Source organism: Centruroides vittatus, unplaced genomic scaffold (genome assembly GCF_030686945.1).
Source record: "Centruroides vittatus isolate TY-2023 unplaced genomic scaffold, ASM3068694v2 scaffold_386, whole genome shotgun sequence".
Classification (NCBI taxonomy): domain Eukaryota; kingdom Metazoa; phylum Arthropoda; class Arachnida; order Scorpiones; family Buthidae; genus Centruroides; species Centruroides vittatus.
Window position 1 is genome coordinate 4,581,916 of NW_027122706.1, and position 16,346 is coordinate 4,598,261.

Here is a 16,346-nt window from a genome sequence, read left to right on the forward strand (position 1 = left end):
AATAATAGACTTAAGAGAGTAATGCTCACTGATTTGCTATTAGGTTATTATAAAATTAGTAAAAATAAATACAAAAGCAAAAAAATTATACACTTCTCATAGATGACTAATCAACAATTTTCAGCAAACAAACTGAGAAAATCGTTATTAAAATAACATCTCATGATGCTTTCTATGAATATGATTGCTACATATTATTTCAAATTTCCATAATTTAAACATATGTACAGTACACTAAGAAGTCACCATACTACATTTCTTGGTATGGTGACTTCTGTGGTTAAAACAAAAATCAAAACAGTTATTCAAAAGAACAAAAATTTAATTTGCTTTTATTTTCATTTTCATAACTTCTATTCACAAGAATGATTTAGTAAAAAAATTTTTATTTGCAATTCAGTTTTTTTGCTTTCTTCCATTCACATCTATGTAATTTTCTAGAATACACTCAAACCTGTTTTTATGCGGTCTTTTTTTGTGCGATTTTTTATATGTGCAATGTGTTTTGTGCAATTATTTTTGTGCAGTATACCAATTTGATTGAAATTCATATACCGCACACAAAAAATCACACAAAACAAATCGCACAAATAAAAAATCGCACAAAAACAGGTTTGAGTGTACAACAATTAAAAGTTTCAGAATTTTTAAAATTATATACATAAATAAGTACTTACAAGATTACTTCCATGATAAGAAGTGATTGGATCACTTCCTGAGGAACTTCCTGTACAGCATTGCCTATATTCATCAGTTGGAGATGGAGATTCGGGTGAGTTCTAAAAATAAAAGAAAAAATATGTATATATAAATATATTGTCAGAGTTTGCAACTTAATTGTTAATACTTGCTACCATTTTTAATGGCTTGTTACTGCCGTGGAAGTAATTATTAGTGGCTTTCATGGAAGGCCTTATGACCATCTGGTGACATTACCTTCTCTAATAGAGAAAATAGAGAGTTGTGAGTCTATTTCCTTGGAAATCAGCAAGGTGCAGGAAGGAACATGAAGATGGAAACAAATGGACAAAAATAGGCTACCAGGAAAAGAGAGAGAAGAGAGAGAAGAGAGAACAGAAGAAAGAACAAAAAGGAGCAATACATGTGATGCTAGGACTAAAGGAAGAGGAGACTTTGATTGGCTTTTGGACACTTCTCAATATTGAAGTGGATGTTCCCAGACCATCACTGCACATCTCCACGACTATCATTGCAATTTGAAAAAATTGTAGACTTATAAATTCTTGTCTGGACAGGAAGGAAAGACTGACAGGAAGATAATCTGTCTGATTGTCTTCCTTAATCTTGTGAACTGTGTTAGATAAATAAAATTCAAGACCAGGTATAAAAAGCTTGGGGCAAGAGAACCCAATTAACTGTATATGAACTTCCAATGCAAACCAGAAGTAGTTATTTCAATTTAAAAATTTTTCCCTAAGAGGAGTTAGTTAGATGACCAGCATGATTCCATTGCTAACAAAAAAGTTTGATGTACAGGAGCAAGATACTACAATATTAATTTGAGATGAAAAGCACATACAGGTATCCCTCATATAATATGGTAGTTATGTTCTGAAAAAGTGCTGTGTTATGCAAAACCATGCTATATGAAACAAAAGACTAATGCAAAACATGGGTTACATTCCAGAAGTTAGCAACAGTATATTATTCTTTTTCGTTACTAAGAGAAATATCTTTATTAAAGCAATCAATAATGTATTTCTAATCAATGGTTAATTGATAATCACAATTAAAAGTACTGTATTATGCATTAATATTAATTTTAGTTAAACCAGAGCATTTTCTTTTTTGCAAAGTGTCATCATATAAGCTTTTTTGTTGACTTGATCAGAAATATCAGTAAACTCTTCATTTTTTAATATTCAGAAACATCTTGATGTTTCTGAAGATAATTATGCAGAAGTTCAACTGTCTTCATACTCTCTGAACTGTTAAAACGCTTATACTAAAATTGTCCAACATCAACCAACAAATTTAAATGACTTCCTGCCCTTGTAATCAAACATGTTGCATTCTATTATTATATTTTTTTAAAATCATCTTACTAATCTATATATTTTTATTAAAATTCTTTTTATGTATTTTACATTAATTTTTAGATTATGATAAGGAATATATTTTAGAATCGCAATAATTTATAGTTCTTACAATAAAAATTTTTAGGATGTTAAATAAAATTATATCATAATAATCATACTAAAGCTATTGTAATTTTTCTAATATTTAAAAATATATTTATTAAAAATGCATGTTTATTAAAAACTGTATATTGAATTTAAAAAATGATAATTTTTTAAATTCAATATACAGTTAAGAGAATTAATATTTTATCAAAGTGTTATCTATCTACGTATCTCCTTCTCAGCACTGTTTAAGTCAATTAATAAATAAACACACCTGTTTTATATTCGCTGAGCTTATTGTTTTATTCCTACAAACGTTTTCAGCCTACTATAATAGGCCATCTTCAGGCTTTACATTTTTGTTCGAACGGTAACATTCAAATTTATTTGAATTTGCATTTTAAGTTAACGGATTAACATACTCTCAAAATGCGTTGCTAACGAAAAACTTAAAGTAAAAAATAAATAATAAAATACAAAATAACTGAATAATAACAATAATAATAAAATACAAAAACTGAATAATGACGCAGAATTTTACATCTAGAATAATTAATTGTGAATACTAATTCCTATACAATCCAGTCCAAATTTTTATGGATTATCAAATCCCATACTCTTTTCAATTTTGTACTTCCAAGCCGATGGTAATGTGTTTGCATCTTTTGAGTTTAAGCATCTGTCCCTCATTTTACTTTTGTAAATTTCTATTTTTTCCATTTCCATTGCGATGGACGGTGAATGTCCTGTTTTAACTATCTTTCCCTCATTCCATTTGACTACCTCTCCGTCCGCCTGCGCCATACTTGCCAAAATCATGCTGTTTAGACCCTTACTCACACTATATTTATGTTCCTTTACCCTTACTTTGAGGCTTCTTTTTTGCAAAGTGAAGAAGCCTCAAAGTAAGGGTAAAGGAACATAAATACTCAATTCCTAATTGTTGGTTCTCATATGGTATAATGTATACACCCGCTTGTTCTTCCATTCCAATCTTGTCCTTATCATTTCTTAATAGTCTATAAATATTGGGTGCTCGTTTGTAAACTATGTTTGTGTTTTTGTATTTTCCCAATTCCTTCACCACCTTCCTTGCTTGCTCATTGTATGTGAACTTGTTGAAAGTTGTGATGCTGTTATTCGTTGCCGTTGTACCTTTCTGTTTACTGTAACTCTTGATGAGGCCTTTGATTGTGGACATTTTGTATCCCAAATTCTTTGCTACTTTTTGGATTCTATTAATTTCTTTGTCCTGGTCTAGTACATTGGTGCAGTATAAGAAGGCCCTTTTGATGAGCGCCTTAAATGCAGATAGCTTATACTTAAACGGGTCTTTCGACCATGCCGGTATATATAAAGGAGCGTGTGTTGGTTTCAAATATACTGTCGTTTAACAGGACATTCACCAAGTAACAGGACATTCACCGTCCATCGCAATGGAAATGGAAAAAATAGAAATTTACAAAAGTAAAATGAGGGACAGATGCTTAAACTCAAAAGATGCAAACACATTACCATCGGCTTGGAAGTACAAAATTGAAAAGAGTATGGGATTTGATAATCCATAAAAATTTGGACTGGATTGTATAGGAATTAGTATTCACAATTAATTATTCTAGATGTAAAATTCTGCGTCATTATTCAGTTTTTGTATTTTATTATTATTGTTATTATTCAGTTATTTTGTATTTTATTATTTATTTTTTACTTTAAGTTTTTCGTTAGCAACGCGTTTTGAGAGTATGTTAATCCGTTAACTTAAAATGCAAATTCAAATAAATTCGAATGTTACCGTTCGAACAAAAATGTAAAGCCTGAAGATGGCCTATTATAGTAGGCTGAAAACGTTCGTAAGAATAAAACAATAAGCTCAGCAAATATAAAACAGGTGTGTTTATTTATTAATTATCAAAGTGTATTAACTCCTAGTTTTTATATTTTTAATTTTATAATAATATAAAATTTAGGTTTACCTTTTTGTTAAGTGTATGAAATGGATGGCGAAGTTTACTCATAATTAGTCGAGCAGATTTTCTTCCAAATGAACTCAAACTTGGTGATTCTTCTCTCTTTAAATAAAAATTTTAAAAATTAGTACAGAAAGCAATATGAAAGTTAAATTTAAGAATAACATTTTATTTAAAAATTAATTATAATTAAATCAATTAACATAATAAAAGATATATAGCCATAATTTATGCACCATTAGTAAGAAATACAAAAATAAATACTGGTATCCCTGGTTAAAGTTAGCAATCCATTCTGTGCAAAATCATTAACCAGACGACTATTTCCCATTATTTTAAATGATAAAAATTATGAGTTACAATGTTGATTCAAAACTCCAAACCAATGTCCTAAAACAATTAAAACAGAGTAAAATGTCTATATGTAAAGTAACTAGCTATCAATATGCAAAATGCTTAAAATATTACTTTATGATCATTGAACAATTAATGTGGTTGTTAACAATTGTTTTGTATTCAGTAAAATGTACAGTCTGTATGTCATACCATAATCATCAAGTTTATAACATAGCACAAGTTACACACAATAAGAGAGAGAGAGAGAGAGAGAGAGAGAATTTATTAAAAATGGATACAAAGATTTAAAGAAAGGAATAAATTACAATACATTTTTAAAAATGTCTCTGACACTTTGTAGAATTGATTGATTACTGCTAATGATAATCAATTGCTGCTTAAATCAGCTAATAGATGTAATAAGATCAAAGTTTAAAAGTAAAATACCTTATATTTTGAGATAGAAGTTCTATTAAGCTAAATATCTCATAAAATATAAGGTATTTTACTATTTTTGAAATTTTGAGTTTTGATAATGTGTTCAGCTTTCCATTTTGCCATTCTAAAGCATTTCATTTTTCTATTAAAAAATGTACTGTACATCCATTCAAACATTTGTGTTGGTCATTAGATCAATAAAATCAATAACTGCTTTGTGGCAATATATATTGTCACAATGATATTTTGTTAGCGACTCTTCATCAAATAAGAATAAGCCATGCCAACCTTTTAAATGGATGAAAGAAACAGTGGAATCGTTTAACATTCAACAAAACTAATTTTATTTAACTAGTTTTCTTCATCAATAAATTAGTTTTTGTGCTTTTAAGAAAATAACCAATTATTCTACCCATGATATTTTATATGTATTAAACTTACTGTAGCAAGAGTTGTGTTATAGTTATTGTCTTTAGATAAATAACAAAAACTAACTTTTCACATTAATACCCTCAAATATAGATAAAATCTTACTATCTTAAGCATGTAAGGAACTGAGTCCAAGCGTTATTTTTATTTTATTATTATTTCCGTTTTATTATATTTTGTTTGGGACTTATGTTTATTTAGGACGAAGGTTCCTCACCACTCTCTTGTTAGTAACAAAAAAGACAAAACAACTCATGAAGAAATAAGCACTGTAGGAAAAAATCTTGTGCACTTGCACTGCCCAGTGGAAGTAAACGATCCGCAGAAAAATAATGAAGGGGGGAGTCCCCACACTCACTAGTAAAGAAATACTTGATAAACCATCTTAACATCCCAGAAAATTATGATAAATACTTTGTAAACGGTTTATAAGCTTTGTCGGAAACTTAAAGCTGCCAGAAAAGAAAATTAATGTTAGCAACTAAGTATGTAAATAAGGGGAGTAACACAGCTGAAGTGTGACGTCACCTCACAGTATAAAACCCGTACGTTAACCGAAGAGAGGGAGGTGAATTTCCAGAGAGGTGATTTCCAAATAGAGATGATGTAAAGGTCCGCTTTTAGCGTCGTAGGTCGAAAAGCCACGCGACCGAAATAATTAGTCCCACCTGGCGTTGTGGCTATAAACGGCCAGAAAGAACAAAGGGAGTAGCGTCTCCGTTTATCGTACACGTCAATGTGTTTGCCACGTGTTGGTCGACTTGAAAAACGTAAACAAGGGACAGACACGATTGTAAGCTACGTCGTCGGGCATAGGGCGGACGTCTTTGGAAGCTCCCAGGGGAAAAGAAGAACCTGATTGGACGCCGTAGAATCCCTTAAAGGGTAAGGGTGGCGAGAGAAACAGGGAGAAGGGGCGAGAGACCAGATACGTGGTAGTCTCTGACACTAGGGAAGCCCTTGAGGTGTAGAGAGAGCGTTCTCCTCTTAGGAATTCCTCTGAGAAGGGTTAGTGCAGAGATCGGACGACCACGCGGTTAAGCCAACTACGAAAGGCGACCTGAGTTCCCCGAAGTCTAACAGTCCCCAGTAGGCAAGCCGACGTGAGATACCACATCTTTGTTGCATAGTGTATGTAATGTTGTCGAATTTGTACATCCTGTAAATATTTGTTTTGTAAATAAACTGTAGATATTCACTGTACTGAGTGTGGAGGTGTAGCTTTCCTCGAACCATCGTACGGACGTTCTCGAGTCGTAAAGACCAACTCGAAACGAATCATCGTAAAGATCGTAACGGATTACGTAAGGATCTTCACTGGTGAATTCCAGAGAGGGAGGTGATTTCCAAATCGAGGCGACTTTGAGAGCAAGGTGAATTCGAAATCGAAGTATTTTCTGATAGAAGTCCAGATTGATAATTGGACGATCCAAGGTGTTAAAAAGGAATTCGATTGACGATTTGACGATATCGAAAGGATTGAGGAAATAGGTTCTTCGTATAGTGAGGTGACGGATAGACGTTTAATTAGTAAGAGATTTTGTTTATAGTTTCTAAGTATTTGATTTGTCGAATTTTCAAAGGGGAATTAATATTAAGTTAAGCTAAGTAGCTGAGTTTATTGTCGGGTTGACTTGTTGATTTTCTTTAATAAATTTTGTTTATATTATTGACATTTGTACGTAGTACATTCTAGTTACTAATTAAATATATTTGAACTTTTGATTTGACTTGATATTTATCGTTATTATTACTAATTTTTCGGTGCATGCTTAAAAGCCCAGGCCTGGCAAACTAATCTCGAATCCGCGTAAAGTACCCGTTAGGTTAACGGAAGTTTTACCGACCGCAATTAGTGTCGGTTTCCTAAGAAACTAAAAATGGAACAAGTGTCTTTTTTCTGCTCCTGCTTGAATAGTGTTTATTCAGTAAATGTTGTGAGTACAGTGAAACTTTTTATATCATCGGATGCGTCTCGACAAGAAGAGTCAATTGGACCCAAATTTCGGGCCCTAGCTCCTTAAGTCCGAAGGTTACGACCGGAAGAAAAGTAACTCTTCCGAGATCGGTTATCCGGAAGACGTGACACGCTAAACCAGAAAGGAAACCGGATTCAGTTACTTCTGCACCACGTGAGTACTGTGTGAAAATTTGGGTGTTCTAGGTCCACCAGTTTTAGTGTAATAACACGGTCGTTGAACTCAGCGGATCTAACGGTTATTCCAACGGATTTAAAGCCGTTACTGAAGTGACGTCATCGATTCTAACTTTGTAATTGCTTCTTCTGTCAACTACTGTGTAATCTTCTGTATTAGTGTTAAGTTAATTTTAGATAATTTTAGTACTATTTTTTCCTTCTGTGCTGCTGGGTGTTTTACCTGACAGTACAGAAATTGTGGAACATAAGTTCAACTGTCCAGTACTTCCCTTCAGTTTGGGAGGCATTAGGTATACACAAACACACTTCTGGGGTTTTCAATGGTGGAAAAGCATTGTAATAAGGTGTCAGTCGTTTTAGGACCCATTCCTGAAGGGGAGTTGAGGAAGGATTTCGCTCTGGAGACAGCACATTCGGAGACCACATCTTATATTCCCATAGAATATGATCTTCTTAAACAGGCAGATGATTTTCTGAGGAAGGTGTTAGATCTTTGCCCAGCACATACCAGTAGTACTATCAAGGTACAACACCGGGCAGAAATAAGAGAGTATGTTGCGAAAATGCATGGTCACCTGTACCAAATGCATGGAATTCTTGGAGAACTGAGAAGAAATAGAGAAAAAATTGGAGGAAATGACAGAATACAGCAAGTTGCGGAAAACAATGGGCTATCTGGTAGACTTTATAAATCCTATGCTCAAGTGGTTAAATCTAATAACAATGCAAGCAATACGACTAAGACAATTACACAATCGCTTTCCACTAAGCTTCTTAATGAAGGGGTTGGTGGCAGTCATGCTGTCTTAGTTTATCCGGCATCAGGTGAACAAGACGAACAAACAGACATCCATCCCATAGTTACTACCATTCTGTCGGAAATCCGGCCGTCAGATATAGGCATTAAAGTAAAGGGTGTGAGAAGAATTTGAAATGAAGGGGCCTGCTTTCAGGTGGGAGATGACAAGGATGGTGAAAAATTACGTGCGGCAATCGAAAATATAACAACAATCAAAGACAAGATTAGATGCCATGTCTCAGAGGGTAGACGACCACGTATGATTCTCTTAAATGTACCATATTCTGTAGAGTCAGAACAACTTATGAACACAATGTTCAACCAAAACGACATATGGGAAGGTATCAGTAAAGACGAACTTCTAAATTCTTGTCGAATTAGTACATCAATAGAGAAAGGCAAGGTCAGAGATAACTGTCGCCATATAGTGTTGTCGGTAAAACCCTCCATCAGAAACTTACTGATTCAGCATAAACATATCGCCTTGGAATGGGCTAATGTTAAAGTAGATGATTACGTACCTATTATTAGGTGTTTCCGATGCGCAGGATATAACCACATGGCTAAGGACTGCACTGAACATACCCATTGCAGTCATTGTACTAAGGACCATAAATTCGCAGAATGCAGCGAGAAACAAAATACTCCTTGCTGCATAAATTGCATGCGTTTCAATAGAGGTCAGCCAATGGCAAAGAGAATTCCAACGAATCATAACACCTATGATAGAAAATGCCCCACACTACAGAAATTAAGGAATCAAAGAATTAGACAGACAAACTATGGGGTCTAATACAACAGGAAATCATACTCAGAATTCATATCCATCTGTTACTAATGCTCCCTTCAATCAAAACAATAATATCACCGTTGTTCAATTGAATGCAGAAAAATGCAAGGCAGCCTCTTCCTTGCTGATTAAGACTGTGGAGGAAAAAAGGGCAGATATAATAGTTCTACAAGAACCGTACACAATATCTGGCTGCATTGTTCGCTTTGGAGGCTGGAAAGTCTTCCCTCCTAACAATTTGTATGATAGGCCTAAAACTGGGATTTTATCCCCGAACAAAGATATAAATATGGACTTCTGCCCATTATTCAGCACTGACTGTATTACGACTGTTCAGATAACTTATATGAATAGACACTTATTCATTACTTCAGCTTACAGCTCTCCTTATGAAGATATTCAAGACATTCTGCAAAAACTAGACAACATTAGTCACAAAATTAATAACTCTCCTTGGATTCTTGCGGGAGACTTCAATGCTAAGTCGCCTACGTGGTTCAGTCCGATTGAAGATATAAGAGGCAGAATTCTAATAGATTTCCTATCAAGCCATGACATGGTTTCATGTAACTCGAGCGACCTGCCAACTTTCTTCACAGACAGAGGAGAGAGTTGGGTGGACATTTGTGCGGCTAATAGACTTGCTCTCAGCCACATGAACAGCTGCGAAACTCTCGAGGAAGTTAGTGCTAGCGATCATCGCTACATTGTGTGGAAACTGGTCAACACCCCACTATTAAGATCTGAAAAGTATATTAAAGGTCACACTGACTGGGATGTATTCAAAAATTGGTTTAGCGATCTGTGGGCATCTCAAGAGATTTATGACATTACGGACATTGATTCTTTGGCCGAGCACCTTAATACTTCCATTATCGAAGCGTACCACTTATCTACGAAATTTAAGCAGATTAACAGGAAAGGGGCTCATTGGTGGAATGAGGACCTCGCCGAACAGAGACGGAAAACACGTAAATTACAAAAGAGGTTCCGGATAGAGACAGACCCAGACAGGAAAGCGCAAAAAAGACAAGAATACCTAAGTAGCTTTAACAAGTATAAAACGGATATAAATAAAGCACGCACCAAAGCATGGCAAGATTTCTGCACCAGAGTCAGTAAACAAAATGTGTGGAGCGAGCCCTATTATGTTGTACGCAAACAGAAATCTGGCAACGAAATACCGGCCAACATAGTGAAAACGGATGGTACTTACACACAAGACTACAATGAAACTATGAACTATATGTTAGACACACACTTCCCTATTGATTGTGAGGAAGAGGACAATAGTAACCAAGAAAGGATTAGGAATGAAACCTCTAACCCTCCTACCACGGACGAGGATCGACGATTCACCTTTAACGAAGTTCAGAGGGCGATCAAGACTATTAAAAAGAAGAAGGCACCTGGGATTGATGGGGTGACCCCAGAGATGCTTAAGCATGCATTCAACTCTGTGCCAATGGCATTTGTGTACACATTCAACAAGTGTCTGGAAAAGGGACACTTCCCGAAAATATGGAAACAAGCGTCTATTAAATTCATACCCAAACCGGGTTCTGACTCGCATTTTAAACCGAACCATTATAGGCCCATAAGTCTTTTGTCTGTACCCGGAAAGGTTCTGGATGGGTTACTTATGGATAGAATTAATTATTACCTATACCAAAATAAATGGATGCATAATGGTCAATTTGGATTTGTCAAGGGCCGCTCTACCTATCATGCAATCCACTCTCTTATACATTTCATCAAACAGGCCTGGAGTCGCAACGAACATGCTCTCATCATTTCAATAGACTACCGCAATGCATTTAACACCATATGGTGGCCATCGATTTTCAATCAGTTAAAAGAAGCTAAATGCCCTAGAAATCTTTATGTAACTCTTCAGAGCTATTTGTCGGAAAGAACTGCGGGTGTGTATCACAAAAGGGCAGATATTATCCGTTCAATTAATAGAGGATGTCCACAGGGCTCGAAGTCAGGCCCGGGCCTGTGGAACATAGTTTATAATGACTTACTTAAGTTGAATGAGAATAACTGCAATCAATGGAAGTTACAGGGTTATGCCGATGATACGGTGCTTATGATCTCAAATAAAAACGGCAAAAGACTCCAAGAAAAGGCCAATGCAATACTAAACAAGATATATGCATGGAGTAAAGAAAACAAACTCGAAATAAACTACGATAAATGCGAGAACATGGTCCTCACAAAAGGGAAACAGCTGCAAAAAGCCTTTAATATTACTATGAATGGTAACAGAATTAAAAATGTAAAAGTTATAAAGTACCTAGGACTAATGATCGATCAAAGCCTCACTTGGACGAAACATATTGACTATGTTGCAGGCAAAGTTAGAAAAACCACTAACGCTTTGCTTAGTTTGGCCCACAGAGATTGGGGCTTTAACGAGAGGGCAATAAGGATGCTTAACAAGGCCTGTATTGAGCCTGTCATTTTATATGGTGCCCCGTTCTGGGGGGAGAGAGTAGACATAATAAATATTAAACGTAAGTTACAGGCAATGCATAGACCATTATTGCTTCAGCTCTGCAGAGCGTATAGGACCACTTCAAATGCAGCACTGCAGGTTTTAGCGGGTATCATGCCCTTACATCTCAAAGTCAAAATACTGACATGGACCTGGACTTTAGACAACATTTTGATCACAACAGAAAATCTTAACAAACTGACTAAATATGCCGACATTGGTTGCCTGCCCAACCTTGATTGGGATCTCCTCAATACCTTCGAGCAAGAAGGAAATTTCAAAGAAAAGACCAATTATGCTCACCCTGCAAGGAACAAGAATGTGTTTATCACAGATATGTATGAGAATCCATTCCCTATGCACTTTATTTTCACAGACGGGTCGAAGAGTGGGGAGAATGTTGGAGCTTCCTTTGTCCACTCAATTCATGGCAATGCCGACTTTAAGTACACAGCTGGTTTTAAATTGGCCAACTATTGTACCGTGCCCGAAGCAGAGTTGTTTGCCATATATCGGGCGCTGGTATATATTCGAGACCTTAAAAATCATAAGGGACACGTACGAATTTGCACCGATAGTCAAACTGCATTACAAAAGATTATTGGGTATAAGAAACAGTGCCATACGACCAATCTTATACATGAAGTCTTACAAGATGTGAGGAACTTCAAGGTAAGCTTCTCTTGAATTAGAGGACATAGCGGAGTGCAAGGGAACGAACAGGCCGATAGAATAGCAAAACAACATGCCAAGAAAACAGGGGAGATCATCTATCCTCAGCTTACTTACAACAATATCAGGACTTTGATTGAGAACACTGCTACGCTTCTTTGGCAGGCCGAATGGTGCAAGGGTGAAACAGGAAGAGTCACGTTTGAATTTCTTCCTAATGTTCTGGAGAGACTTCACACGAAACACTTAGAGTTAAATAGTGCCATAACGCAAACACTCACCGGCCATGGAAACTTTAAATACTATTTACATAGGTTCGGGCACAGCGAGGATGACATTTGTGAGTGCGATGGATCTTCTGTTCAAAACGTGGAACATTTCATTTTTCAGTGCAATATGTACGACAGGAACAGAACAAGGCTCATCTACAAGATTCTGAAACATGGTCATAATTGGCCATGCCCTTTAAGGTGCCTAGTATCTAATGGTGAACTATTTAAGGAACTTACTACATTCATTACAGAAACAAGAGCATTGGAGCCAAGCTTCACATGAAAGAACTGCTTCAACTTTCGTTGTGTTTTAAGTACTGTTTTGTGCTTCAACCTTCGTGCACACATTATAATTGTATCGTGTACTGTTCATTTTCAATAACTCCTAGTAAGAGTTAAGCGGTGCTTTGTTTTCTTTTGTATACAACACTGTATGTACAATTTATTATTGTTTCTCTTAGAGTGTATCTGCAACGTGTAATGGCAAGCAGTCGTTTATCCTTGCTTTGTATGTAATTGCTGTGTGATCTATGACTGCAAATGACTGTAAATATCTGTATCATATTTACTGCAGGCATAAGTTTGTAGGGTTATATTTTGTGTATTTTTAGGATTTGTTCAAACGGCCCAGTGCCGCATGTACATAATTTATGTTTCTTTTATAAAATTGGCAAGGCGCCCATGTAACCTCCCCTTTTCACCCACTTTCCTATCCCCTTTCTTTCCCCTTCGTCTTCGTCTTTACTCAACTTTCCTTCATTTTCACACTCAGGCAATACCCATGAGTAGTCCTGAGTTTTCACCCATCTTTATTTAAAATAAAAATAAAAATAAAAATAAGAAACTAAAAATAGTACTTTACAAGCAGTGCTTTAAATATTAAACATTATTGTGTTTTACTCATTTTCTCACACTGGTTTAAACTGTTGACATTACCTATTTTAATCATATGCTAAATGTTATTAAAGATACATTACAAACCCAGAAGACAAATAACAGTAAATGAATTACTACGAAGGTAATCCCAAAAGTAAGATCTCTTATTTCTTTTAAATACAAAGAAATCTTTATTTTCAATATTGTTCATATCATTTTAAAGCTTGAACATTTATCTATTTTCTACATAATTGCCATTTTGGTTGATGCATTTTTGTATGCGCTGTGGCAATTTTTGTATGCCCATGTCATACCGGCTCGCCGCCATGTCATGTTAAACCGATTGAAATTCATTGCCAATTGATGGAAATGTATGGAAAGTCATGCATAGATGTCAAAAACGTCCTCAAGTGGTGTAGGGAGTTTGCAGCTGATCATACTGAAATTCACGACAAAGAAAGAAGCGGGAATTTTCGACGACACAGTCACGAAGGTTGTGCAAACCATGCGTGAAGATCAACGAATCACTCTGAATGATCTCTACATTTGGTTCTTGGTGTTTACCCAAACACCATTCATAGAATTTTAATAAAAAAGTTGCAATATCAGAAGATGTGTGCAAGATGGGACCCGCAACATGGTGACGAGTAGGTATGACATGAGTACACAAAAATGCCACAGCGCCTACAAAAATGCATTGACCGAAATGGCAGTTATATAGAAAAATATGTAAATGTTCAAACCTTAAAATGATATGAACATTATTGAAAATAAACATTTCTTTGTATTTTAAAAAAATAGGAGACCTTACTTTTGGGATTACCTTCATATTATACTTAATTAATAATAATTACTATAATTAATAAGTCTTCAAGTTAATCATTTCTTGTTTGTTTTAATATGTTTTTTAAAGAGTCAACAAACTCAGAATTTCAATTAATTACATAGGTCGGCAAGTAAAAAACTGCATAGGATTTTTATACATTTTCTTATAGATTTCAACTTGGTAAAAACGAAAAAAATACCAAAAAAATTCCATCTCGTCAATTTTTTTTGTTACACTCAAGTTTTTGTTTGTATTTAGCATAAAATTCCTAGTTAAGTTAAAATTTAGTATTTTTTTTTATTTATTTAAAAAATGGCCTTAAAACAAAGACTTCTCACATTAATTCTACCAATTATAGCTGGACTTGGCAATAAATAAATAAAAATGTTAATGGTTGAAGAGAGTAGTGGTAGGGGAAGGTGGGTTAAGTAGTTTTAGTGTTAGGAGGAAGGTCACAAGATCGTGTAGAAACAGGTTAAAAGTTGATAGTGGTGTGGAGTTCGGTGCCGTCAAGATGTTTTATTACGTACATTTTTGATAGGGGTCCTGCCACCAGGTGTGTTTTTTCGGACACACCACTGATTGGGATGAAGTAAATGACTAAGGCGCAAGGGTAAGAGTCACTCTGAAGTCCAGGAATGAGCCTCTCAGGAAGAAGAATACAGAGTCAGATGTAATCAATTAAAAGGAAATTTATTAGCAAAAAAAAAACTGAAAGTTCAGAACAAAGTTATCAAATCTGATTTTTGGAAATCCGCCTATCTTTATCTATACAACGAGGGGGGTGCCAAATGGGGTGTATTCGAACTACGTGACTCACAACATACCATTTGAACAAGATGTCTTCTTTTGTCTATTTTGACAGTTGGTCAATCTCTTGATCCTGTTTCCTCTCTCTCTTTCTTACTCGTACTGCTCTGGTATAGTCTGAACTGGACTGCACTTTCTGGCTGCTTAAGTCCTGTGTCTGCCTACTGCCTCTGGTCTATTCTCTCTTGTTTGTCGTCCTGAGTCTGCTCTCACTTACTGCCTGTCTTGAGTGTGAGAATTATACTGTCTTGAGTATGATAATTATACTGGTGAGAATCTCTGTCTCTCTGAGTATAGAATGATACTGCTCTTTGTCGGACTGGAATTCTCCTTTTTAAATATTTCCAACATGAAAAGGTTTGTCATCCAGTGATGATCCATTTGTGGTGTCATCATTGGGTGACGATTTATTTGCGGTGTCGTCATCGCAGCTGAGATGATTGTTCTCTGTTGTTTTTATTTGGCAATGACCTCTAGCTTTTGTAGAGTCATCATTGAGTCGATGTGACTCATCTTGTTTTTGGAGCAGTTCTCATCATTACTCATTGATTACTTTGTCATTTTTCCCTTGGCATGTTGTGAGATTTGGGATAATAAACTGTTTTATTCTAATTGTTTTAAGTTAATATTAAAATTTAGAAAAGGGAGGACCCTAGATTGGTAAAATAGGCAAATTTCCTCTTACAACTTCAGTTGTTGTTTAAAATACAATTAAAGTTCATGCGAATACATAATTATCAAAAAAAGGTAAAAATAAGTGATTAAATAAATATTATAATATTACAAAAGTTGTAAACAGTAGTTCACAAAATGTTAACATCGAGGTATTTTTGGAGGGGGGGGAATGGTGGTCCTCACATTGGGTAATATTACTGGTGAGATTGAGCATGTTTCAACATGTAATCTGGGATACTATGAATAAATATAAACAACCTGCTGTGGGATTAGATCATGTTTCAACAAGCTAAATATACTAAATACTTAGAATGGATGTCATGCCAACAGTTGTATTAACACAATTAAAAACTTCAGATAAGTTTTTAATTGTGTTAATTAAAAACTACTTCACTGCACAGCAGGTTTTAGAGGTTCGAGAAGCATTCCTCCTCATTACAGAAACTAACTACTTTTGCAATAGAAGAGTTTACCTGCAAAAGCAGGGGTGCCAATGGGTTCACCACTGTCAGCTGTGTTAGCTGAACTTGTCATGAAACAGCCTGAACACAGAGTCTTTAAATTCCCCCTCACCATGGCTTACCCCTTAATATATTTAAGGTGCATGGATGACACAGAGGACTCCTTCCAGATATTGGAACAACACCTATCAAA

At 35.3% G+C, this 16,346-nt stretch overlaps 1 protein-coding gene across 1 annotated transcript in view; it reads right to left on the reverse strand.

Annotated features, from left to right (window-relative positions):
* Positions 1 to 16,346, reverse strand: part of LOC136988887 (tyrosine-protein kinase Fer-like) — a 70,501-nt gene that overhangs the window by 12,563 nt on the left and 41,592 nt on the right. The window contains exons 11-12 of the mRNA XM_067286892.1: positions 4,118 to 4,213; positions 678 to 779 (exon numbers count right to left, since the gene is read on the reverse strand). Coding sequence (XP_067142993.1) covers positions 678 to 779; positions 4,118 to 4,213 — 198 coding nt within the window. The remainder of the gene's footprint in view (positions 1 to 677; positions 780 to 4,117; positions 4,214 to 16,346) is intronic.